The sequence below is a fragment of the Thamnophis sirtalis genome, unplaced genomic scaffold (genome assembly GCF_051295495.1).
Source record: "Thamnophis sirtalis isolate CommonGarterSnake01/CBP01778 unplaced genomic scaffold, rThaSir2_p1.2 scaffold_13, whole genome shotgun sequence".
NCBI lineage: Eukaryota > Metazoa > Chordata > Lepidosauria > Squamata > Natricidae > Thamnophis > Thamnophis sirtalis.
In genome coordinates, this window is record NW_028261393.1 from 7816219 (window position 1) to 7842928 (window position 26710).

General features: G+C 44.7%; 1 protein-coding gene across 1 annotated transcript; it reads right to left on the reverse strand.

Moving 5' to 3' along the window:
- Positions 1 to 1503: 1503 nt before the first annotated feature.
- On the reverse strand, positions 1504 to 20475 carry SPACA6 (sperm acrosome associated 6). Its single transcript, XM_087727989.1, has 9 exons — positions 20283 to 20475; positions 17602 to 17679; positions 15058 to 15126; positions 8520 to 8543; positions 7837 to 7914; positions 6205 to 6308; positions 4823 to 4979; positions 3878 to 4094; positions 1504 to 1540 (listed from the first exon to the last, which is right to left on the reverse strand). Exons 1-9 carry the CDS (start codon positions 20473 to 20475, stop codon positions 1504 to 1506), a joined length of 957 nt encoding a protein of 318 aa, XP_087584115.1.
- Between the last annotated feature and the right edge of the window lie 6235 nt (positions 20476 to 26710).

Here is a 26710-nt window from a genome sequence, read left to right on the forward strand (position 1 = left end):
ATGGCCATGGAGAAGTGTGAAAACGGTCATCACTCCCTTTTTTCAGTGTTATGATAACTTGGAACAGTCACTTAAGGAAGGATTGAGGACAACCAGTAATAATTGCCAGAGCAAAACAATCAAATGTTTTTAGTGGTGCCAAGTTTTATTTTGAGTGAGGCTCTTGTGTGCATAGGGTAGTATGCCAACTTTTTCATATGACAAAGTTTCTCTGTCTCTATCAGCCGCTAACCAAGCATCTTTATGGTTTCTAGGAAGGGGAGGGAAGAAAAAGATGAAAGAAGGGAGGGGAAGGAAGGAAGGAAAGAAGGAAGGAAGGGGGAGGGAGGGACAGGAAGGAAAAGGGAAGAGGGATGGAAGAGAGAAAGGGAGGGAAAGAAAGAAAAGGAAAGGAGGGTGGGAGGGAGGGAGGGAAGAAGGAAGGAGAGGCAGGGACGAGAAAGGAAGAGGGAAGGGAGAAAGAGGGAAAGAAAGAAAAGGAAAGGAGGGAGGAAGGAAAGAAGGTAGGTGAGGGAGGGACAGGAAGGGAAGAGGGAAGCGAAGAGAGAAAGGGATGGAAGAGAGAAAGGGAAGGAAGGAAAGAAGGAAGGAAGGGGGAGGGAAAGGAAGGGAAGGGGAAGAGGGAAGGGAAGGGAGAAAGAGAGGGAAAGAAAGAAAAGGAAAGGAGGGAGGGAGGGAAGAAGGTAGGTGAGGGAGGGACAGGAAGGGAAGAGGGAAGCGAAGAGAGAAAGGGATGGAAGATAGAAAGGGAAGGAAGGAAAGAAGGAAGGAAGGGGGAGGGATAGGAAGGGAAGGGGAAGAGGGAAGGGAAGGGAGAAAGAGGGAAAGAAAGAAAAGGAAAGGAGGGAGGAAGGAAGGAAAGAAGGTAGGTGAGGGAGGGACAGGAAGGGAAGGGAAGAGGGAAGCGAAGAGAGAAAGGGATGGAAGAGAGAAAGGGAAGGAAGGAAGGAAGGGGGAGGGATAGGAAGGGAAGGGGAAGAGGGAAGGGAAGGAAGAAAGAGAGGGAAAGAAAGAAAAGGAAAAGAGGGAGGGAGGAAAGAAGGTAGGTGAGGAAGGGACAGGAAGGGAAGAGGGAAGCGAAGAGAGAAAGGGATGGAAGAGAGAAAGGGAAGGAAGGAAGGAAAAGGAAAGGAGGGAGGAAGGAGAGGGAGGGAAGGACAGGAAGGTGAAGGGAAGGGAAGAGAGAAAGGAAGGAATGAAAGGAAAGGAGGGAGAGGAGAAGAGGAGGAGGAGAAGGAGCTAAAAGAAAACGATCGCTCCGGGCTTCCTATCCTGTTTTCTCCCCCCCCCCCGCCCCCAGCTCCATCCTGCCTGCTAGGCGAAGGCGTGTGGCTTCGCGAATTTCACGGGGCTGAAGTATTGACAAGACTCCGTGCCTCGCGTGACGTTAAGGCGAGCTTGCCCGTTCTTAATGGGCTCTGATCGTGGCGGCCCCCCAAGCGGTCGTGTGTGTGGGGGGGGGGGGAATCAAATACACTGAAAAAGACGGCAGGGTCTCCCGATTCACGGCTTGAAGTCCGTCGCCCAGCGATACAGCGACCTGGAGAGGGGAATAAACCCTGATTAACAAAGGCTTTGCCCTTGGACCGGGACTAGAGCGGGATGGCTAAGGTGAACAAAAGGTCTACTTTAGATAACTTTCCATCCACAAAGGCAGGGCGTGTGCGCGGGTGGGTGGGGGGCAAAGTGGGAGCTCTTTGGCGGCGTGGATTAAAGGGAATCCAGGTCTTTTCACATGCATCATTGGGCAATCGTGAAGATTTGCATCCGCGAAAGGGCGGCTTGTTTTAATGCGGCGATTAAGGGGGACGCGTCGATGCCCTCTTGAGCCCCGCTTTTCGCCCATTGTATTGCAAAGCTGGCTGATTAGCTGAGCGGAGGGAGGGGTGCACTGAAAACGCATCATCAGTCATAAATCCCTTGAGTGTTTGCAAGAGATCTACATGCAGCCCACTTTGAATGCTTTTGTTAAGGTAAAGGTTACCCTGGCACATCTGTGCTAGTCGTTCCTGACTCTAGGGGGCGGTGCTCAACTCCGTTTCAAAGCCGAAGAGCCAGCGGCTGTCCGAAGACATCTCCGTGGTCATGTGGCCGACATGACTAAACGCCAAAGGCTGTTACCTTCCCACCAAAGGTGGCCTCTATTTTTCTACTTGCATTTTTACATGCTTTCGAACTGCTAGGTTGGCAGAAGCTGAGACAAGTAACGGGAGCTCACCTACATTACGCGGCAGTAGGGATTTGAACCGCCGACCTTTCTGATCGACAAGCTCAGCATCTTGGCCACTGAGTCACCTTTTCGTATCTCCCGCTAAATTCCCTTGCCCGTTAATACCCTCGTTTCTTCTCTCCTACTCCCCTTCCTTCCCTCCCTCCTTCCCCTTCCCTCCTTCTCTCCTTCCCTCCTTCCTTCCCTCCTTTCTTTTCTCCTTCTCTCCTTCCTTTCCCCCTTCCTTTCCTCCTTCCTTCCCCCCTTCCTTGCCCGTTAATAGTACAGATTCTTGTAGAGAGGTTAAGCTCCCAATAAAACTTTTATTGTCATTTGAAGTGCCTGAATCCCCTGATTTTCCTGGCATTTGATAGACTCCCACCCGTCTAAGAACAGGGAAAGTGTCCAGGTTCCATTTGATGGTAGGGCTGGAAGTAAAAAAGCACCTTTTTTCGGATCAGCTCTGAGATAACTGAGTCAGGAGACATTCTGACCCAGTCAAATTGCCCGAGCAATTTAATTATGGCAGCCAGAAGGACTCCTGCAAATATTGTTTCTCTTTCCTTTTGTTAAGTTGTGTTCGCCTGGACAAGTCCCTGCAGTTTTCTTGGCATGATTTTGGAAGTGGATTGCCATTGTTTGCTTCCTGGGGCTGAGAGAGAATGACCGGCCCAAGGCGAACCACATCTTAACAGAAAACAGGTAGTCCTCAATTTACGACAGTTGCTTTAAAGTGACGATGGCCTGGTTCATACCGTGGGAAACATTTTTTTTTTAATAAATGTGTCTTTATTTTCCATTTTCATTTCGTACAGTCACATATATACTGTGCATAACCGGGGCCATATAACATTAAACAATAAACACAGCCGTTCCTCTTGTCAACAATACCCCCAAAAATACAAACCCCGTGGGAAACATTTTATCGATGGTTAGAGGATAAAAATAAAAATTAGAAATAAAAGTAGATGAGTAAATTATGGAAAATAGTTAATAGAGTTCAGAAGAAGAAGAAGAGGATGTAAAATATCGTATGTTTAATGTATTGGTATTAAGCTAAGAATAAACAATTTGTAAATTTTAACTGTTATTGCAAAAAACATTTGTACCCAGACAACACACTGTTTAATGGAAGATGGATTATTTGTACTAAAAATATATATCTTTTTTTTAAAAAATGGAAAACATTTTTGGCCTCAATTGTGGTCGTAAGTCGAGGACTACGTGTGATAGAGTCAGAGGGGTCCTTGGAGGTCTTCTAGTCCAACCCTCTGCTCAAGCAGGAAACTCTATACCACTTCAGACATAAATGGTCGTTCAATCTCTTCTCAGTCCCACTTTGGGTGCAAAGCCAGCTGTTTTTTATTTTATTTTATTTTATTTTATTTTATTTTATTTATTATTTTATTTTATTATTTTATTTTATTTTTTTATTTATTTTATTTTATTTTATTTTATTTTATTTTATTTTATTTTATTTTATTTTATTTTATTTTATTTTATTTTATTTTATTTTATTTTATTTTATTTTATTTTATTTTATTTTATTTTATTTTATTTTATTTTATTTTATTTTATTTATTTTATTTTATTTTATTTTATTTTATTTTATTTTATTTTAGCCCAATGTCTTAACCACCACATAAATTAGCTCTGCAAAGTACTTACAGAAGGGCTAAAGTAACAAGCAGGGATATCCCAGTTATTCCAAGGATAAGCACAATGACTCCCCTTTTCCGGAGATAATCAGGCTGGGACAGCAGATCTTGAAGGGAAGGTAGCTTGTTCACTACCACTGCTTCCTGTCCTGACTCCGGTGGGGAATTCAGGATGGCTTTAAACATTTCTTGCAGCTTTTTCTCTTCCCCAAGCCTTTTTTCTGTCACTGCAGTAAGAGAAGAGGGGGACACACACAACAACAACAAAACAGTTGGACTTGTGGCCCGCCAGCAGAGCTGGCAGCAGATTCGGACAGTGAGGAGGTTGGGGAGGCACATGGGCCAGTCGTGGAGTCTGGGGAAGGCTCGGATGAGGGCTCTGTGTCGGAGGCAGAGAGGGGGACAGAGCCATGTGCCAGTTATCAGCTGCCTTCAAAGTCAGACAGCAGTGAGGCAGAGGAACAGCAGGAGCCTGTTCCCAGTGTGCACATGCACAGAGTTGCCAGAAGAACAACTAATAAATCAGGGCCTCTCGCACATATGTGCTAGTCGTTCCCGACTCTAGGGGGTGGTGCTCATCTCCGTTTCAAAGCCGAAGAGCCAGCGCTGTCCGAAGACGTCTCGGTGGTCATGTGGCCGGCATGACTAAACACCAAAGGCGCATGGAATGCTCTTACCTTCCCACCAAAGTGGCTCCTATTTTTCTACTTGCATTTTTACGTGCTTTCGAACTGCCAACTTGGCAGAAGCTGAGACAAGTAACGGGAGCTCACTCCGTTTCGCGGCGCTAGTTGGGGTTCAAACCACTGAACTGCCGACCTTTCTGATCAACGCGCTCAGCGTCTTAGCCACTGAGCCGCTGCGTCCCTCGACAAACCATTGGCTTCCCTATTCGAATGTGGCCTCCCCGATTTGAAGCGCTCAGTCTGGACCGCAGAAAGTTTCGGCCCCTCACCGTTGACATAAAAATACTTCCTGATCACCACGTCATTGTCCTCTTCAAGTTCGCAGGCAAAAGTCCCGTGATGGGATCCCAGGGTGGGTCGAATGAGGAGGGAAGGGTTGACTCCAAAATTAAGGTCATGGAAGAGAAACAGTTCCTCCGTCCTGAGCTGTGGATTGAGGTGGAGAATCAGGTCCTGGAAGGTAATACTTTCTAGCTACTTTGGGGTATATTGTGATTAGATGTTGGGTCGTTTCGATAATTAGATAGCTTTCCATATCTGGGATATTTGTTTATTTATTTATTTATTATTAAAATTTATATGCCGCCCAATCCCGTAGGACTCCGGGCGGCTTACAAAAAAAAAGCAGAAAAAAGAGAAGAAGAAAAAACAAGAAGAAAAGAAAGACAGTTTAAAATCACAAAACCAGTTGCATTCATTCCAATCGCGGCTGGACCTCAACAATGAGGTCAACAGCCCCAGGCCTGCTGGAACAGCCAGGTTTTTACAGCTTTCCTGAAGGCCACGAGAGTGGGTATGGTCCGGATCTCTGGAGGTAGCTGATTCCAGAGAGTCGGAGCAGCCACAGAGAAGGCTCTCCTCCGGGGAGCCGCCAGCCGACACTGTCTGGCTGACGGCATCTGAAGGAGGCCCAATCTGTGGGAATCTTACTGGCCGCTGGGAGATATGTGGCAGTAGGCGGTCTCGAAGGTTTTAATTATTTTTATAATTATTTAATATTTAATACAGTATTTTTGCTAAATACAGATGGTAAAGTTTATAACTATTTGTAAACCCATTACATAAGGGAAGGAGAACATATTAGTTTTTTTTTAAAAATTACATGTTGATCATCCAGCTGGAGTAGATTTTTTTAAAAGTTTATTGTTAGAGTATAGCAGTTAGACTTATATGCCACTTCATAGGGCTTTCAGCCCTCTCTAAGCGGTTTACAGAGTCGGCATATTGCCCCCAACAACAATCCGGGTCCTCATTTTACCCACCTCGGAAGGATGGAAGGCTGAGTCAACCTTGAGCCGGTGAGATTTGAACAGCCGAACTGCAGAACTGCAGTCAGCTGAAGTAGCCTGCAGTGCTGCATTTAACCACTGCGCCACCTCGGCTCTGTTTGACTTTTGTTTCTCTCTTTTTTGTACACAATATTTGTTTTTCCTTTCGTTGTTGGTGTTGGATGCTCATTTCCCACTCTTTATTTTTGCTGATAATAGAAGAGAATAAATATGTTTTCAAATGTAGAAGACCACTCTGTGATCCAGGGGGCTATTTGGGGATAAACTCCCCCTTAGAGCAAAAAGATCTAAAGGAATTTACCTCCTCCTAAATCTAACACCTTGCCACGTGATGGAACCTCAATCCACAAAGGGTTACTTACATCTTTGACAAATTTCCACCGGAAGGTTCGATCCGAGGAAGTCCGGAAGGCGACTTCACAGTTCAGAAAAGTTGCATCTCCTTCCAACTTGTGCATATCCTGAACTGGAAGAATCATGAAGATAATACAGGCGGGTGATTTACTGCCACCAAATGCTCGCCTGCCCCTAGTTTACGTTACCTGCATTCACACAAAGCATTTACCCGGGTCAGACACCACCCACACAACATACAGGGAGTCCTGGACTTACGGCCACGATTGAGGCCCAAATTTCTGTTGCTAAGTGAAACATTTGCGAAGTGAATTTTGCCACATTCGTTAAGTGAATGACTGCGGTTCTTAAGTAAGTCACATGGTTGCTAAGTGAAGCTGGCCTTCCCCCAACGACTTTGCAAAGGTCTCATTAAAGGTCGCAAAAGGGGATCACCTCAATGGTCATAAATATGAGTCAGTCGCCAAGTGTCTGAATTTTGATCACGTGACCACGGGGAGGCTGCAATGGTCATAAGTGTGAATAACGGTCCTTTTTTCATTGTAACTTTGAACAGTCACTAAATGAACTGTTGTAAATCGAGGACTACCTGCATTAAACATTATTGCTTGTTCACTTTGTTTGGCTTTGGGCCTGAGAGTTTGGTGCAAAAGCCAATCTGTTAGCTGGGAGTTCACTGGGCTGTGCAACTTCAGAAAGTGGTTTAATTCAGAAGACAGATGTCGTGTTGTATGAATGGAGCCTCGGGATTGCCTGAGGTTTTTAGGGGTTTCAGACAGGGGTCTTTCCCAGCCCTTCCTGCGGGGGGAGCACCCATTGCAGCTCCTTTAACAAATCTCTAGTTTAAGTTTAGAATAGAATAGCATAGATTAGAATATGGAAGGGAAAATGAATAGAATAGAATAGAATAGAATAGAGAAGGAAAAATAAATAGAATAGAATAGAATAGTATATGGAAGAAAAAATGAATAGAACAGAATAGAACAGAACAGAACAGAATAGAATAGAATAGGGAAGGAAAAATGACTAGAATAGAATAGGGCAGGAAAAATAAATAGAATAGGGCAGGAAAAATGAATAGAACAGAATAGAACAGAACAGAACAGAAAAATAGAATAGAATAGAATAGGAAAAATGAATAGAATAGTATATGGAAGAAAAAATGAATAGAACAGAATAGAACAGAATAGAATAGAATAGAATAGAATAGGGAAGGAAAAATGACTAGAATAGAATAGAATAGGGAAGGAAAAGTAAATAGAATAGGGAAGGGAAAATGACTAGAATAGAATAGGGAAGGAAAAATAAATAGAATAGGGCAGGAAAAATGAATAGAACAGAATAGAATATGGATGGAAAAATGAATAGAATAGAATAGGGAACGAAAAATGAATAGAATAGTATAGAATAGGAAAAATGAATAGAATAGTATATGGAAGAAAAAATGAATAGAATAGAATATGGAAGGAAAAATGAATAGAATACAATATGGAAGGAAAAATGAATAGAATAAAATAGAATAGAATAGAACAATAGAATTGGAAATGACCTCGGAGGTCTTCTAGTCCAACCCAATGCTTAGCCAGGAAACCCTACAGTAGCAAACCCCTAGGTTTTTTTTTTTTTTAAGGAACTGTTACTTGGGCAATCGATGGGTAGCTGGCAATCCACAATGGAACAAGAGGAACATTTGTAGTGGTGAGCTTCTTTCTGGTAACCTGCAAGGAACATGAAAAGAGGTTGTGAGAACATAATGCCTTGGTAAGACCACACTTGGAATACTGCATCCATTTGTGGTCATCACCAAGATGTTGAGACAGAGTGCAGGGAAGAGCAACAAAGATGATTAGGGGACTGGAGGCTAAAACATATGAAGAACGGTTGCAGGAACTGGGTATGTCTAGTTTAATGGAAAGAAGGACCAAGGGAGACATGATAGCAGGGTTCCAATATCTCAGGGGCTGCCCCAAAGAAGAGGGAGTCAAGTCATTCTCCAAGGCACCTGAGGGTAGAACAAGAAGCAACGGGTGGAAACTAATCAAGGAGAGAAGCAACCTAAAACTAAGGGGGAATTTCCTGATAGCGAGAACAATTCATCAGTGGAACAGTTTGCCTTCAGAAGTTGTGGGTGCTCCAACACTGGAAGTTTTTAAGAAGAGATTGGACAATGTATAGGGTTTCCTGCCTGATCAGGGGGTTGGGCTAGAAGACCTCCAAGGTCCCTTCAAACTTTGTTATTCTGATATAGAAAGATAAGTTAATGGGGAAGTGAGGTAGATGGGAGACAGGGATATTATCTGAGGAAGAAGATTTTTGGACTTACCACATGGTGGAATGCAAGGTGGTGCTGTAAAGACAGAAGGGAAGCCGAGATGTAGTTTTTTTCTGATTTGGCATTTGACCACAGCCTCAATGTTCAGATGTAACAATAAGCTGGATCCCCTATTTTGTAGGATGGGTCAACAGTATTTAGCAATCCAAATTGCTACGTTACACCTATCCTCCGCGAGCTGCACTGGCTACCGATCGGTCTCCGGATACGCTTCAAAGTGCTAGTCGTAACTTATAAAGCCCTTCATGGTATTGGACCTGGGTACTTGAGAGACCGCCTGCTGCCAATTACCTCCCAAAGACCCGTCAGATCGCACAGGGTCGGCCTCCTCCGGGTTCCATCCACCAGCCAATGCCATCTGGCTACCACCCGGGGGAGGGCCTTCTCTGTAGCAGCTCCGGCCCTTTGGAACGAACTCCCCGCGGAGATCCGGACCCTCACCTCTCTCCAGGCCTTCCGGAAAGCCGTCAAAACCTGGCTGTGCCGGCAGGCCTGGGGTTGATGAGTTCCCCTCCCCTCTCGACTGGTATGGCTGGGTGATTTTCGTGTATTTTAATTATGTGTACTGTTGTTTATGTTCCCTTTCCCCTTTGAGTTGTTCGCCGCCCTGAGTCCCTCCTGGAGAAGGGCGGCATACAAATAAACCAAAACTGAAAAACTGAACTGAAAAATAGTTTGCCATTTTTAAAAGTTCTCTGGAAGCAGATCGTTTCCCTCGGCTCAAACCGAGGCTGATTTTTTTATATTTTTAAAAGCTAAACAATCCATCTTAATTGGTTTAATAATCCAGTGAATTCTTGGGGGAAAACTCCTAAGCTAGGTGTGACGGCTTCCTCAGCACCATCTACCCCAGCCTTGAAGCAATGGATAGTCTAGGATTCAGACCACAGGTTTAGTTGACCTGAGTTAAAGGAGGAGCAGCTGGGTTTGGCACAAGATGCTAAACTCAGCTGGTTTTCCTCATCGCTGCCACCCGTATTTGGCATTTGGGTGAACCCAAGTTGTTTGTTTGTTTCAGGAACCGCATGTAGGGTGCGAACCCGAAAGAGGAGGAGTAAGAATGGAATTCAGCAGGTCTGAACTAATCTCAGATCTTCAGCAGCTGCTGAAGTAGCCAGAGGCATTCAGTTCTCTCTCTCTCTCTCTCCAACTCTCCCTCCCTCCTTCCCTCTCTTCTCTCTCTTTCTCTCCTCTCTCTCTCCCTTTCTTTCTTTCTCTCTCTCTCCCTTTCTCTCTTTCTATCTCTCCCTTTCTCTTTCTCCTTCTCTTTCTATCTCTCCCATTCTTTCTCTTTTCCTTCTCTCTCTCTGCCTCCCTCTTCTCCCTCTCACCTCTTTCCCTTTCTTTCTTTCTTTCTTTCTTTCTTTCTCTCCCTTTCTCTCTCTCTCCTTTCTCTCTCTCCCTTTCTCTTTTTCTATCTCTCCCATTCTTTCTCTTCTCTCTCTGTCTCCCTCTCTTCTCTTTCTCTCTTTCCCATTCTTTCTCTTTTCCTTCTCTCTCTCTCTGCCTCCCTCTTCTCTCTCTCACCTCTTTCTCTTCTCTCTCTCTGCCTCCCTCTCTTCTCTTTCTATCTCTCCCATTCTTTCTCTTTTCCTTCTCTCTCTCTCTGCCTCCCTCTTCTCTCTCTCTCTCCCTTTCTCTCTCTCCCTTTCTCTTTTTCTTTCTCTCCCGTTCTTTCTCTTCTCTCTCTCTCTCTGCCTCCCTCTCTTCTCTCTCTTTCTCGCTCCCTTTCTTCCTTTCTCTCTCCCTTTCTTCCATTCTCTCTCCCTCTCTCTCTTCTCCCTCCCCCTTTCTTTTTTCTTTCTATCTCTCCCATTCTTTCACTTTTTCTTTCTCTTTCTCTCCCCCCCCATTTTTTCTCTCTCTCCCTCCCTCTTTCTTCTCTCTCTTTCTCTCTCTCCCTTTTTCTTTCTCTCTCCTCTCTCTCTCTCTCCCCCCCCCCTCTCTCTCTGTGATGGGCTCCTGCACAAGTCCAAAACCTTGAAAGACTAAAACTTCAGATCTTGGTGATCAACAGTCATAAACCAGACATAGGAAGGGTGGGATACAATTAATAATATTAAAAAGTAACAAATGGCATTTTTGTGCATTATCTTTTAAAATCATCTTTTGGTTTATATTCCACCCTTCCTGTGCTGGTCTATGATAGCAAAAAAAAGACTTGATTGATTGGTCGTAGTATATGGCACAAGAAAACAGCAAAAACAGCCTCTGTGCCAAGCTATGGATTAGAATCCAACCCCAGCGCTGATGATGTTACCTAGCTGGGTAAGAAATTGCCTGCAAGAAAACAACCGGAGTGCAGCCGAGACTCCTCCATCCAACATCAAGCCTTGTGACCTCTAGGCTGGAGTACTGTAATGTGCTCTACATGGGGCTGCCCTTGAAGAGTATTCGGCGACTTCAGCTAGTCCAGAATGCAGCCGCGCGAGCGATTGTGGGTGCACCTCGTTTCACCCACATAACACCTATCCTCCGCGAGCTGCACTGGCTACCTGTCGATCTCCAGGTGCGCTTCAAGGTGCTACTTGTCACCTACAAAGCCCTTCATGGTAGTGGGCCTGGGTACTTGAGAGACCGCCTACTGCCAATTACCTCCACTAGACCAATTAGATCGCATAGATTAGGCCTCCTCCGAGTTCCATCGGCCGGTCAGTGTCGACTGGCAACCACGCGGAGGAGAGCCTTCTCGGTGGCGGCTCCGACCCTATGGAACGATCTCCCCGTGGAGATTCGTACCCTCACCACCCTCCAGACCTTCCGCACAGCCCTTAAAACCTGGCTGTCCCGTCAGGCCTGGGGTTAAAGACCGTAACCCACCGGAATTGTATGAATGTTGTGCTTTTTAATGATGTACTGTCTTATGTGTTAATCTGTTTGTTTTCCCTTCCTTCCGAATTGTAAGCCGCCCTGAGTCCCCCCAGGGAAAAGGGCGGCATATAAATAAACTACTCAAACTCAAACTCAAACACGTAGCAAAACCTCCTCTTCCAAAAGCTGCAGCTCTCCTCTTCTTACCTGCTTTGAGTTGTGCTACTTCTTTTTCCACCTCTTTCACAGCCTCAGGAACCGCTTGCTGGAAAAGGGCTGCGGAGAGGTGGAGAAAACGCCCAGTTGCTCTCTTTCCTTTGATCAAGACATGTACACACTCAAGCTGCACGCAACCTTCACACGGGCCGCCCCGCTGCAGGCATGAACCTGGCTCTTCCAGACATTCAAGCAGCTACTGTGCTGTGGCCTCTGCTTGAATTGCAACCGTCTGGGTCTGCACATTTCCCACTTATTGAAGAAGGAGGAAAGTTTTGCTTTGGTTTTATTGGTTAAAAAAGGCTTTAAAGCAGGGGTCTCCAACCTTGGCAACTTTAAGCCTGGAGGACTTCAACTCCCAGAATTCCCCAGGCAGCAAAACCCAGGGCAAGAGAGGAGAGGAGGGGAGAGGAGAGGAAAGGGAAGGAAGGGAAGGGAACCGAAGGGAGGAAGGGAGGAAGGGAGGAAGGGAGGAAGGGAGGAAGGGAGGAAGGAAGGAAGGAAGGAAAGAAGGAGAAAGAAAAAAAGAAAGAAAGAAAGAAAGAAGAAAGAAAGAAAGAAAGAAAGAAGGCTATAATTGAATCACTAAGTCTAGTGAAGGCAAACTTTTTGGTCCAGTGTGTCAAACATTTGGAAAGTGCCCAGCTTGGCTCTGTGTGTTGCACATACACAAACAAAAAAGCAATATTTTTTTATCGGCCTCCCCATCTTGGTCACCAACACTCAGCACTAGCTGAATAATTGTAATTGTGTAATTAGAAAATGGGAAAGAGTTTCTCTATAGTTTCTCTTAAAGCTTCCCAACATTGGTCACTTTAAGACAGTGTTTCTCAACTTTGGCAACTTGAAGATGTCCGGACTTCAACTCCCAGAATTCCCCAGCCAGCGAATGCTGGCTGGGGAATTCTGGGAGTTGAAGTCCGGACATCTTCAAGTTGCCAAGGTTGAGAAACACTGCTTTAAGATGTGTGGACTTCAGCTTCCAGAATTCCTCAGCCGGCAATGCTGACTGAGGAATCCTGGGAGTTGAAGTCCGGACATCTTCAAGTTGCCAAGGTTGAGAAACACTGCTTTAAGATGTGTGGACTTCAGCTTCCAGAATTCCCCAGACGGCAATGCTGACTGAGGAATCCTGGGAGTTGAAGTCCGCGCACCTTCCAGCAGCCCAGGTTGAGAAATATTGCTCTAAGGAGTTAAGCTAGAGCTGTCATCAGCTAATCATTTCCTGAACAGGAATGCTTCTGTTTATCTTAGTAATGTGATTTAATGGACCGTGGGAAGATTATAGACGCTGTGTCAATGGAGCCATATTAAGAAAGAAGGGGATAAAAGCAATATTTATTTTTCAGCTTCCAAAGGTCAACTGGAGTTGTCATTTCTCCGTACTGAATAATAAAAGAGCCACCTTGCAGTTGATAAAATAAACTATAAACTTGGAAACAGCTCTTTGCTCTTTAGAAATCTCTTTTCCAGAGAATCTGGTACATTATAGCTAGTTTTAGCTTTCATCAGGAGGGTGCGAATCCAAAAATGAAGTGGAGTCAGAATAGAATTCAGCAGGTCTGAACTAATCTCAGATCTTCAACATCTGCTGAAGTGGCCAGTGGCATCCAGTTCTCTCTCTCTCTCTCTCCAACTCTCCCTCCCTCCTTCCCTCTCTTCTCTCTCTTTCTCTCCTCTCTCTCTCCCTTTCTTTCTTTCTCTCTCTCTCCCTTTCTCTCTTTCTATCTCTCCCTTTCTCTTTCTCCTTCTCTTTCTATCTCTCCCATTCTTTCTCTTTTCCTTCTCTCTCTCTGCCTCCCTCTTCTCCCTCTCACCTCTTTCCCTTTCTTTCTTTCTTTCTTTCTTTCTTTCTCTCCCTTTCTCTCTCTCTCCTTTCTCTCTCTCCCTTTCTCTTTTTCTATCTCTCCCATTCTTTCTCTTCTCTCTCTGTCTCCCTCTCTTCTCTTTCTCTCTTTCCCATTCTTTCTCTTTTCCTTCTCTCTCTCTCTGCCTCCCTCTTCTCTCTCTCACCTCTTTCTCTTCTCTCTCTCTGCCTCCCTCTCTTCTCTTTCTATCTCTCCCATTCTTTCTCTTTTCCTTCTCTCTCTCTCTGCCTCCCTCTTCTCTCTCTCTCTCCCTTTCTCTCTCTCCCTTTCTCTTTTTCTTTCTCTCCCGTTCTTTCTCTTCTCTCTCTCTCTCTGCCTCCCTCTCTTCTCTCTCTTTCTCGCTCCCTTTCTTCCTTTCTCTCTCCCTTTCTTCCATTCTCTCTCCCTCTCTCTCTTCTCCCTCCCCCTTTCTTTTTTCTTTCTATCTCTCCCATTCTTTCACTTTTTCTTTCTCTTTCTCTCCCCCCCCATTTTTTCTCTCTCTCCCTCCCTCTTTCTTCTCTCTCTTTCTCTCTCTCCCTTTTTCTTTCTCTCTCCTCTCTCTCTCTCTCCCCCCCCTCTCTCTCTGTGATGGGCTCCTGCACAAGTCCAAAACCTTGAAAGACTAAAACTTCAGATCTTGGTGATCAACAGTCATAAACCAGACATAGGAAGGGTGGGATACAATTAATAATATTAAAAAGTAACAAATGGCATTTTTGTGCATTATCTTTTAAAATCATCTTTTGGTTTATATTCCACCCTTCCTGTGCTGGTCTATGATAGCAAAAAAAAGACTTGATTGATTGGTCGTAGTATATGGCACAAGAAAACAGCAAAAACAGCCTCTGTGCCAAGCTATGGATTAGAATCCAACCCCAGCGCTGATGATGTTACCTAGCTGGGTAAGAAATTGCCTGCAAGAAAACAACCGGAGTGCAGCCGAGACTCCTCCATCCAACATCAAGCCTTGTGACCTCTAGGCTGGAGTACTGTAATGTGCTCTACATGGGGCTGCCCTTGAAGAGTATTCGGCGACTTCAGCTAGTCCAGAATGCAGCCGCGCGAGCGATTGTGGGTGCACCTCGTTTCACCCACATAACACCTATCCTCCGCGAGCTGCACTGGCTACCTGTCGATCTCCAGGTGCGCTTCAAGGTGCTACTTGTCACCTACAAAGCCCTTCATGGTAGTGGGCCTGGGTACTTGAGAGACCGCCTACTGCCAATTACCTCCACTAGACCAATTAGATCGCATAGATTAGGCCTCCTCCGAGTTCCATCGGCCGGTCAGTGTCGACTGGCAACCACGCGGAGGAGAGCCTTCTCGGTGGCGGCTCCGACCCTATGGAACGATCTCCCCGTGGAGATTCGTACCCTCACCACCCTCCAGACCTTCCGCACAGCCCTTAAAACCTGGCTGTCCCGTCAGGCCTGGGGTTAAAGACCGTAACCCACCGGAATTGTATGAATGTTGTGCTTTTTAATGATGTACTGTCTTATGTGTTAATCTGTTTGTTTTCCCTTCCTTCCGAATTGTAAGCCGCCCTGAGTCCCCCCAGGGAAAAGGGCGGCATATAAATAAACTACTCAAACTCAAACTCAAACACGTAGCAAAACCTCCTCTTCCAAAAGCTGCAGCTCTCCTCTTCTTACCTGCTTTGAGTTGTGCTACTTCTTTTTCCACCTCTTTCACAGCCTCAGGAACCGCTTGCTGGAAAAGGGCTGCGGAGAGGTGGAGAAAACGCCCAGTTGCTCTCTTTCCTTTGATCAAGACATGTACACACTCAAGCTGCACGCAACCTTCACACGGGCCGCCCCGCTGCAGGCATGAACCTGGCTCTTCCAGACATTCAAGCAGCTACTGTGCTGTGGCCTCTGCTTGAATTGCAACCGTCTGGGTCTGCACATTTCCCACTTATTGAAGAAGGAGGAAAGTTTTGCTTTGGTTTTATTGGTTAAAAAAGGCTTTAAAGCAGGGGTCTCCAACCTTGGCAACTTTAAGCCTGGAGGACTTCAACTCCCAGAATTCCCCAGGCAGCAAAACCCAGGGCAAGAGAGGAGAGGAGGGGAGAGGAGAGGAAAGGGAAGGAAGGGAAGGGAACCGAAGGGAGGAAGGGAGGAAGGGAGGAAGGGAGGAAGGGAGGAAGGGAGGAAGGAAGGAAGGAAGGAAAGAAGGAGAAAGAAAAAAAGAAAGAAAGAAAGAAAGAAGAAAGAAAGAAAGAAAGAAAGAAGGCTATAATTGAATCACTAAGTCTAGTGAAGGCAAACTTTTTGGTCCAGTGTGTCAAACATTTGGAAAGTGCCCAGCTTGGCTCTGTGTGTTGCACATACACAAACAAAAAAGCAATATTTTTTTATCGGCCTCCCCATCTTGGTCACCAACACTCAGCACTAGCTGAATAATTGTAATTGTGTAATTAGAAAATGGGAAAGAGTTTCTCTATAGTTTCTCTTAAAGCTTCCCAACATTGGTCACTTTAAGACAGTGTTTCTCAACTTTGGCAACTTGAAGATGTCCGGACTTCAACTCCCAGAATTCCCCAGCCAGCGAATGCTGGCTGGGGAATTCTGGGAGTTGAAGTCCGGACATCTTCAAGTTGCCAAGGTTGAGAAACACTGCTTTAAGATGTGTGGACTTCAGCTTCCAGAATTCCTCAGCCGGCAATGCTGACTGAGGAATCCTGGGAGTTGAAGTCCGGACATCTTCAAGTTGCCAAGGTTGAGAAACACTGCTTTAAGATGTGTGGACTTCAGCTTCCAGAATTCCCCAGACGGCAATGCTGACTGAGGAATCCTGGGAGTTGAAGTCCGCGCACCTTCCAGCAGCCCAGGTTGAGAAATATTGCTCTAAGGAGTTAAGCTAGAGCTGTCATCAGCTAATCATTTCCTGAACAGGAATGCTTCTGTTTATCTTAGTAATGTGATTTAATGGACCGTGGGAAGATTATAGACGCTGTGTCAATGGAGCCATATTAAGAAAGAAGGGGATAAAAGCAATATTTATTTTTCAGCTTCCAAAGGTCAACTGGAGTTGTCATTTCTCCGTACTGAATAATAAAAGAGCCACCTTGCAGTTGATAAAATAAACTATAAACTTGGAAACAGCTCTTTGCTCTTTAGAAATCTCTTTTCCAGAGAATCTGGTACATTATAGCTAGTTTTAGCTTTCATCAGGAGGGTGCGAATCCAAAAATGAAGTGGAGTCAGAATAGAATTCAGCAGGTCTGAACTAATCTCAGATCTTCAACATCTGCTGAAGTGGCCAGTGGCATCCAGTTCTCTCTCTCTCTTTCTCTTCTCTCTCTCTCCCTTTCTCTTTCTCCCTTTCTCTATCTCTCCCTTTCTCTTTTCTCTCTCTCTCTGCCTCTCTCTCTTCTCTCTTTCCTCTCACTTTCTTTCTCTCTCCCTTTCCTCTCTTTCTCTTCTCTCTCTCTCCCCCTTTCTTTTTCTCTTTCTATCTCTCCCATTCTTTCGCTTTCTCTCTCTCTTTCTTTTTCTCTCTCCCTTCCTCTTTTCTCTCTCTCTCTTCTCTTCCTCGCCTCTCTCTCCCTTTCTTTCTCTCTTCTTTCTCTTCTCTTTATCCCTTTCTCTTTCCCTCATTCTCTTCCCTTTCTCTTTCTCTCTTCTCTCCTTTCTCTTCCCCATCTCCCTTTCTCTTTCCCTCTCTTTTCCCTCTCCATTTCTCTTTCTATCTCTCCCATTCTTTTGCTTTCTCTCTTTCTCTCTCCCTCTCTCTTCTCCCTTCCTCTCTCCTCTCCTTCTCTCTCCCTCTCTCTTCTCCCTTCCTCTCTCCTCTCCTTCTCTCTCCCTCTTCCCCTCCCTCCTCCCTCTCCCACTCTCTGCCTTTCCTCTCTCTCTCCCTTTCTCTCTTCCTCTCTCTCTCTTCCTCCCTCCCTTAGCAACAGAAATTTGGGGCTCAATTGTAATTGTAAGTGGAGGAATACCTGTGTGCATTTACTCTAAACCTATACATACAACGTTTTCTGAACCCAACAGAGAAGAAGTAAGTTTTCTAAATCCAGAAGGCTCCTGTAGCATAAATGTGTCCTCCTGTACTACATATATGCCACAAAGGTCACCCCAATTTTTCTCAAAATCTCTGCTCGCTGGCTTTGGGTCTTACGAAAAAGGTGGAGGCCGGGGAGAGGAGAGATAATCTCAGCCCAGATGCAGCCAAGTTCTACGGAGCATACCTACCTTTGCCCATGCCTTTCTCTTCCAAGAAGAAAACCACCCTGCCGAAAGCATCCTTCAGCTTCTCTATTTCAGACACATCTGGGGCAGAGAGAGAGAAGAGGGGGGAAGGTGTCAAGCGTTTGTCCGTTTCTGAGCAGAAGGACAAGGCCTGGCCTTGAGGGCAGAGATGTAGGTACAGCTCTTAGGTCAGGACAGAGACTGGTCACGTGAAACACTTCAAGGCGTGATCTAAAACTCAGGAAGCTCAAATGGGCCCAAGGAGCTGCTGATTCTGTTCTACGGAGGAATGATTGAGTCTGTCATCTTCACCTCCATAACTATCTGGTTTGGCTCTGCAACCCAACAAGACAGACACAGACTTCAGAGGATAATCAGAACTGCAGAAAAAACAATGGCTATCAATTTGCCTTCCATTGAGGACCTGTATACTGCACGAGTCAAAAAAAAAAAAAGGTTGTGAAAATAACTACAGACTCCTCACATCCTGGACATAAATGGTTTCAACTCCTACCCTCAAAACAATGCTATAGGGCACTGCACACCAGAACAACTAGACACAAGAACAGGTTTTTTCCCCCGAATGCCATAACTCTGATGAACAACTAATCCCCACAGCAATGTCAAATTATTTACTAAGACTGTATTACTACGTATTATTCTTCTCTTCTCTTCCTACTACCTATCTCTTCCCACTTACGACTATAACCATGTTGCTTCTACCTTTCAATTTATATTGTTTTATTTGTTTCCTAGTATGATTTGATTGCTTATTAGTAACCTATGACTATCACTGTGTTGTATCTTTTTGTTCTTGATGAATGTATTCTATTTTTCTTTATGTACACTGAGAGCATCTGCACCAAAGACAAATTCCTTGTGTGTCCAATCACACTTGGCCAATAAATAATTCTATTTTACTCTGTTCTATACTATACTATACTGTACTGTACTGTACTGTACTGTTCTGTTCTATTCTATTCTATTCTATTCTATTCTAATTTCTTTTCTATTCTATTCTAATTTCTATTCTATTCTAATTTCTATTTTATTCTAATTTCTATTCTATTCTATTCCATTCCATTCTATTATTCTATTCTAATTTCTTTCCTATTCCATTCTATTCTATTCTAATTTCTTTTCTATTCCATTCTATTCTATTCTAATTTCTATTCTATTCTAATTTCTATTCTATTCTAATTTCTATTCTATTCCATTCTATTCTTTCTATTCCATTCTATTCTAATTTCTATTCTAATTTCTATTCTAATTTCTATTCTAATTTCTATTCTAATTTCTATTCTAATTTCTATTCTATTTTATTCCATTCCATTCTATTCTATTATTCTATTCTAATTTCTTTTCTATTCCATTCTATTCTAATTTCTATTCTATTCCATTCTATTCTAATTTCTATTCCATTCTATTCTAATTTCTATTCTATTCTATTCCATTCCATTATATTCTATTATTCTATTCTAATTTCTTTTCTATTCCATTCTATTCTAATTTCTATTCTATTCTAATTTCTATTCTATTCCATTCTATTCTAATTTCTATTCTAATTTCTATTCTATTCCATTCCATTCCATTCTATTCTAATTTCTTTTCTATTCCATTCCATTCTAATTTCTATTTCATTGTATTCTAATTTTCTATTCTATTCTATTCTATTCTATTCCATTCCATTCCATTCCATTCCATTCCATTCCATTCCATTCTAAAAAAGGCAGGAGCCAAGCATAACCCCAGAACTTTATCATTCAGTGTCTTTCAGCCTTGGCGACTTTAAGATGGGTGGACTGCCTTGCTTTGCTGGGGAATTCTGGGAGTCGAAGTCCCCCTATCTTAAAGTCGCCAAGGTTGAAAAAAAAATACTGTGGTAGGGCATTTTAACAGAATCTGGAAAGCATTTCCTAATTTTTCACTGCCCCTTCTTAAGGACAGCAGAATCAAGGGCTGTTCTGAGAATCTTTCTTGTCTCTTCTATTTTTCCTGAGCACTGAGCAATCATTTTGCCCCTTCTGCTCCCAGTTAAATTCCTCTCCCTAATAGCAAGTAATCCTGGACTTACAACAAAAATTGAGGCCCAAATTCCCGTTGCCAAACGAGACTGTTGTTAACTAAATCGCCCCCCCCCTCTTTTATGATTATTCTTGCCACGGTTGTTAAGTGAATCACTGCCGTTGTTAAGTTAGTAACACGGTTATTCAATGAATCTGGTTCCCCCATTGCTTGTTGGAAGATCGTCCAAGGGGGATGATGTGACCCTGGAAACTGCAACCGTCATAAATATGAGTCGTTGCCCAGCGTCTGAATTTTGATCATGTGACTCACTACGGGGACGCTGCAATGGATGTACGTATGAAAACTGGATGTCAGGGTTTGTTTTTCCCCCAGTGATGTTGTAACTTTGAATGGTCACTAAACAAACTGTCGTAAGTGGGGAACTACCTGTAGCAGCCTTTGCTCTGCTTCAGCTTTCAAGATTTGTGGCCTGTTTCTGGCGAAGGACCTTCTGGGAAATAATAAGCGAACTCCTTTCAAAATGCAGAAAGGTGAGAGATGGTGCCCTCAGCTGTTCCTTAAGACCACGGAGAACCTCTGGAACTCCCCCCCACTGGACGTGAACATCTTAATGGCCCTCCCGCGCCCAATTTCTCCCTGCCCTGAACAGCACTCACCCACCTGAGTCTTGCTCAAGGGACGGAAGGCCGTTTCTAAAGTCCCTAGGCAGGTTTGGTGCTTCTCACTCTGATAGCCCCAAAAATATTGGCATATGCGCAGACGCTGGGCTGCCGTGGAGAAGCAGTTGAAGCAAGCGGTTGCCCCGGAATTAAAAACCAACCAGAGAATCAGGACATCTCCACCAGCCATGACTGAAGTTTCCAGAAAGATTTCCTGTGAGAAGAGAATTCTTCCATGAGGTCATAAATCAGCTCCAGTTTATGACTTCATAACTCATGATATGGCAAGCCGTGGGCTGTTGAGAAAGGAATGCCTCGGTGGGAGAAGACACTTCAGGTAGTCCTCGACTTACGACCAAAATGGAGCCCGGCATTTCTGTTGTTAAGCGCAAGACATTTATTAAGTGAGCTTTGCCCTCACCTCTTGAAAGAGCTTTTATAGCTCCCGCTGCCTTAAGAAAGTTCAAAACATTCTTAAAAATCCATCTTATCCTGGGCATTTTTTTTAAAACTATTACCATCTGGCAGACGGTACAGGGCAATAAAAACAAGGACAAAAATAGGCTGAAAAGCAGCTTATATCGCAGGGCAGTAACTATATTTTTTCCGTTAAAATGTTTTTATTTTTCATTTTCATACAGTCACATATATACTGTGCATAACCGGGGCCATACAACATTAAACAATAATCACAGCAATTCCTCTTGTCAGCAATACCCCCAGAAATATAAATAAAATAAAACTCAAACTCAAATAGAAACCCAATATACCTCTTCCACTCTCCGTACACCTCTTTCTTCCGCCCCCTCCAACTTACTATCTTCCCTCCATCATTCCCCTCTACCCTACTTCCCCTCCCCCTCTACCACTCCTCTCTCCCGGTCCACTCCCTCCCTTCCTTCTCACCCTCCCTCCCATCCTCTCTCCCGCCCTCTCTACCCCTCTTCCTTCTATCCCACTCCTCCTCCCCTTGGTGTATTTCTACTATATGTCAATGTATTCAGCTTGTCCTATAGTAACTATATTGAATTCTATTGTATAGTGTAATATTAATGCAATATCAGGGGATTTCAATTGTATGGAATGTGAAGGATGTGTGTTTGTGTTTTTATTTCTATAGTTATAATGTACAGTGAAGAGAGGATTTAATTGTAATTGTAATTGTTGTACAATGACACTAAACTAAGCTAAGCTAAGCTAAGCTAAGCTAAGCTAAGCTAAGCTAAGCTAAGCTAAACTAAACTAAACTAAACTAAACTAAACTAAACTAAACTAAACTAAACTAAACTAAACTAAACTAAACTAAACTAAACTAAACTAAACTAGATAAGTATTTCTGGGCTGGGAAATTCTTCTCTTTTTCCCTTATCAATTTGATGAAAGAAATGTCCTTCTGGTTTCGGCTCCAAGTGGGGAAAAAGACACTGGAGACATGGAGGCTGCTTGGAAAGATGGTTTATTGGTGGACAGGGACACATGGCTTGAGCCCTGAACAGAAAAGGTGAACACATGCTTCAGTGTTGGTGGAGAAGAAGAGAAGGAAGCACTGAGATGCTGAGTCCCTGGTTTTACGCCCTCTCTGGCCTTTGATCTTGAGCTTGTGTTCTGATTGGTTGTCAGACTCCCATAGGGCCATGCAGGGGGAACTCTCTAGGCTGCGTTTTGAATCCAGGTTTGGTTGAGTTCTCAGATGCCACGTGGTCAGTTGAGTACAGAGCCAATATTATCATGTTATAATCCCATCCCCGTGGAGCTGAAGTGGAGAAGTCTTTAGTATATAAAGGGACTAGCTTGGCCTTCTTAATGGCCCATTGACAAAGTGGGGATGGGCAGGAAGCTACAGGCAGCTATTCTGTCTTTTAAAACATGTTTCTTTCTTCTCACATCCAGAGAAATATTCTGCCTTTTCAATATTTCCTAGGATATTTCATTTTTTTCTGGGAGAGGGCTGGATGTTAACTTCCCACAAGTTCACATATCACTTGACAAAGGGGAATTTGTTTTGAAATAGACTTGGAGAAATTCCTCTGGAGAAAACATGCGAGTTACTGGAATTGATTTTACCAGATGAATTCATTGCATCATTTTGATTGATGTATTAATTACATTGATTACACCCAGAGTAATGAAACGCAACATCTGGCTCACCCAGCTATGCTTTGCCCATATGAATTCTCCCCCCCCCCCCAGCTTCACATTCACACATTTTTGCCTAGTCCAGTCTTTTATGCGAACTTAGTCAAAGCATGAAAATGTGTTGCCTCTTCTATGGTGGCATGCAGCTTATGTAGCTTCCTCTGTTGTTGTTGTTGTTGTTGTTGTTTTTAATTCAGCCCTAAGAGAAAATAATAGAAGGAATGCCCTGTTTTAATCGCAGTAGAGTCATTAGTGCAAGAAGGGTGACCCTGTCTTTGTTTTTTTTGTGAAATGCAGAAACTCTTTCTTTCCCCCTGGAAAAATTAGGCAAAATTGTTCCTTCCACCCCACTTCTCTGCCCGCAGGTTCTGCTCAGAGGATTTTTCAAAATTCTTGCTGAATTCAGTTTGATGTCTTTGCTTTGGGGAGATTGCCAAATTCACTCACACCTGTTCTCTGCTAGGAGTACAATACAGCAATAATGGCTGTATAGCTCTCTTTCTCTCTCTCTCTTCCTCTGTCTCTATTCCTCTCCCCCTCTGTCTCTTCTCTGTCTTTCACTGGCCTCCCTCCCCCTCTTCCTCTGTATGTCTCTCTTCCTCTCTGTCTCTCTCTCCCTCTCCCCCTCTTCCTCTGTATGTCTCCTCCCCCCTCTATTCCTCTCTGTCTCTCACTGTCTCTCTCCCCCTGTATGTCTCTCCCTCTCCTCCTCCTCTTTCTCTATATGTCTCCCTCTCTCTTTCTATGTCTCCCTCTCTCCCCTCGCCTCTCTTCCTCTCCCTGTCTCTTCTTCTCTCTCACTCACTGCCTGCCTCCCCCCTCTTCTGTATGTCTCTCTTTCTCTACCTCTCTTCCTCTCTCCCCCTCTTCCTCTGTATGACTCCTCCCCCCTCTATTCCTCTCTGTCTCTCACTGTCTCTCTCCCCCTGTATGTCTCTCCCTCTCTTCCTCTCCTCCTCCTCTTTCTCTGTATGCCTCCCTCTCCCTCTCTCTTTCTATGTCTCTCTCTCTCCCCTCGCCTCTCTTCCTCTCCCTGTCTCTTCTTCTCTCACTCACTGCCTGCCTCCCCCCTCTTCTGTATGTCTCTCTTTCTCTACCTCTCTTCCTCTCTCCCCCTCTTCCTCTGTATGTCTCCTCCCCCCTCTATTCCTCTCTGTCTCTCACTGTCTCTCTCCCCCTGTATGTCTCTCCCTCTCTTCCTCTCCTCCTCCTCTTTCTCTGTATGTCTCCCTCTCCCTTTCTATGTCTCTCTCTCTCCCCTCGCCTCTCTTCCTCTCCCTGTCTCTTCTTCTCTCTCTCACTGCCTGCCTCCCCCCTCTTCTGTATGTCTCTTTCTCTCCCTCTCTTCCTCTCTCCCCCTCTTCCTCTGTATGATTCCCTCTCCCTCTCTCTTCCTGTCTGTCTCTCCCTCCTTCTCCCTCCCTCGGTCTGTCTGTCTGTCTCTCTCTCTACCTCTCTTCCTCTCTCCCCCTCTTCCTCTATGACTCCCTCTCCCTCTCTCTCCCTCCTTCCGTCTGTCTGTCTGTCTGTCTCTCTACCTCTCTTCCTCTCTCCCCCTCTTCCTCTATATGACTCCCTCTCCCTCTCTCTTCCTCTCTGTCTCTCCCTCCTTCCGTCTGTCTGTCTGTCTGTCTCTCTCTGTGTCTCTCTCTGTGTCTCTGTGTCTCTCTCTCTCTCTCTCACACACACACACACACAGACATGGTAAATGGATAAATGCTTAGGTGCGCTCTGCTGAAACAAAAGAGGCTGAGAGAGGGAGGGAGGGAATTCTCCAGGCTGTCACAAGATGAGCAGCGGGTGCCCTGGGCTCCTGCAATTCTGGATTTTCCTGGCATCGTGACAGTCAAGCGTTACGTGTGCAGAAAGCTAGGATGGGAAAGATGCAGGGTCTCGAAAACCAGACTCCGGTCTCCATGGAAACCAGACAGTTCTACGCGAAGCTGGTGTGTGTGTGTGTGTGTGTGTGTGGAATACATCTTTTAGAGACCTATGGACGGTGGAGTGGAGGGCGGGGGTAGGTGGGAGGACCGAGATGGCAAGAGGTAATCTTAACCATGACAACTCGATCGATCAGGAAGGAATAGAAAAAAAAAACCCCAAGGCTGCATCACAATCCCAGCCACCGCCTCCGCGTCTACCTGGAGCCTTTTGTCCTTGACAATTCCCAATTCAGTCTGTTTATTACATACAGTCCAGGGTTCCCTACCGTCTATTTGGCTTTTAAAAATAGCTGCCATTTGCCAGTCGGGGGGAGGGAGTCCAGGTGTGTTTTGTTTGCTGCAGTAGGTGAGATCACCTCATTAACCTTGGCTTGGCTCCGGTGAACACACGGATGGGAAAGTACCAAAACCTCCCAAGGGAGCAGGCGGGGTTAAAATTTGGGAAATTGCACAATTTTGCTATTGTTTGCCCAGAAATTGCATCAAGGGACCGAGCCGGATGTGATCCTTTTAAAAAAAATAAATAAATAAAGGAGAGAGAGAGTGAATTTCCTCATTTGTAGATGGAGAAACGCTTCGGGTTTCAAATCTTTTGGGGTTGATTGGTGGGGTTGATCCACTCTTCAGGAAAACCCATTGCATGCATCCCTCTAGGAGGATTGCTCTAGGACAAGTGTTTCTCAACCTTGGCAACTTGAAGTCCCCAGGACTTCAAGTTGTCAAGGTTGAGAAACACTGCTCTAGGAAGTCCTCCAAAATTTCGGGCTGCAGGAAACTTCCCCCTCTGCCTCCTCCCATCTGATGCCCTCCGGGATGGTTAGGACTACAATTCCCAGCGTACTCAGCTCCGCTGGGAAGAAAGTGTTCTTTTTAGTGGGGTGTGGGAAGGATTTATTCTGTATAAAATAAAAGTTCAGGTTAATCTTCCCTGGGACGTTTTGGGGGTCAGGCGCTGCATGAGAGCCGAGGTGGCGCAGTGGTTAGGGTGCAGTACTGCAGGCCACTTTAGCTGACTGTGATCTGCAGTTCAGCGGTTCAAATCTCACCGGCTCAGGGTCGACTCAGCCTTCCGAGGTGGGTGAAATGAGGACCCGGACTGTGGGGGCAAGTTGCTGACTCAATTTGCTAAAAAATTTGTAAACCGCTTAGAGAGGGCTGAAAGCTCTATGAAGCGGTATATAAGTCTAATTAATAATAATAATAATAATAATAATCCATTGGCCAGCAAAAAAGTCTGATCACTCCTCTTTTCTCTGTAAGCAGCCTTAAAGTTGCTTGGATGAAATGGGTGGTGTAGAAATGGCGATGAACAAATAAAATAAACAAATCATTTCTGATCCAGTAAGGCTGATTTAGTGCCTCCTGGATCCAATGTGGATGCCGTCCAAAATGAGCATGCCAGTGTAAATCCAAATTGACAATTTATACCTGTATATAAAGGGCTCAGTAGCCACATTTGCATGATTGACATTGCTTGTCTTTTCATCATCGGGGTTTGTGGAAGTTCGGGCAAGCTGGGTTTAGCACAAGAACGGGATTTCTGTGGATTCAGACCCTGCGGAAGGATGTGTTCTAAATATGCTCAGAGGCCTTTTGCTGCGATCCGATTCCTTTAGCCTCTTCCAATGTAGGAGAGATCGAATCATTAGCCGGAGTTATCATGAAGTGTCACTTGACGAACCGATAATGCTATTCAAATCATGAAATATGAAAACCCTGAATGGTTAACAAGCCGAAGTGTGTCCTCCATGAATGGCTGCAGGGCATTCAAAAGCTTTCTTCAGAATAAAGCATTTTATTCGGGTATGCTTTCCACCAAAAGAAAACATACAAGAATTACACCCTTCTGGAGTGAATGAAGTGGCCTTTTTCAGCCGGGGTGTCAGGTTTCCAAGTAACACCCGCAATGAAAGAAGGCTTGAAGTTCCTCAAAGTTCCATTTTATTAGAGAGGTCATATTGGTACATCTGGAAAAACCCAAATCTGAAAGCTTCCGGGGGTTTCCCCACCCAAATGAAAGTCCAAGCCCCCGCCTAGCACCCACATGTCCATCACATGGCCCAATCAGGCACCGTCCCAACTGGAGATGCCTCCCAGTCACACCACTCCAGGTGCAGGGCAAGATGTCCTTGACTCTCTGAGAAAGGAATGTTATTTTGACGATACATAGCAATAGCAATAGCAGATTTTTATATACCGCTTCATAGGGCTTTCAGCCCTCTCTAAGCGGTTTACAGAGTCAGCATATTGCCCCCAACAACAATCCGGGTCCTCATCTCCCATGCTCCATATGATCCAGCCCCCTCCCATTTCCCCACAGCGTTCAGTGTGGCAGGCCTGAAGGCC

Bases quoted from the DNA above. Each gene is read 5' to 3' on its own strand.
- SPACA6 (XM_087727989.1), bottom strand. From the start codon at position 20,475: ATGGCTGGTGGAGATGTCCTGATTCTCTGGTTGGTTTTTAATTCCGGG. The intron at 15,127-17,601 runs GTAGGTATGCTC...ACCTCTCCGCAG, and splicing joins AGAGAAAGGCATGGGCAAAG to CCCTTTTCCAGCAAGCGGTT. The intron at 6,309-7,836 runs GTAACAGTTCCT...TGATTCTTCCAG, and splicing joins GCTACCCATCGATTGCCCAA to TTCAGGATATGCACAAGTTG.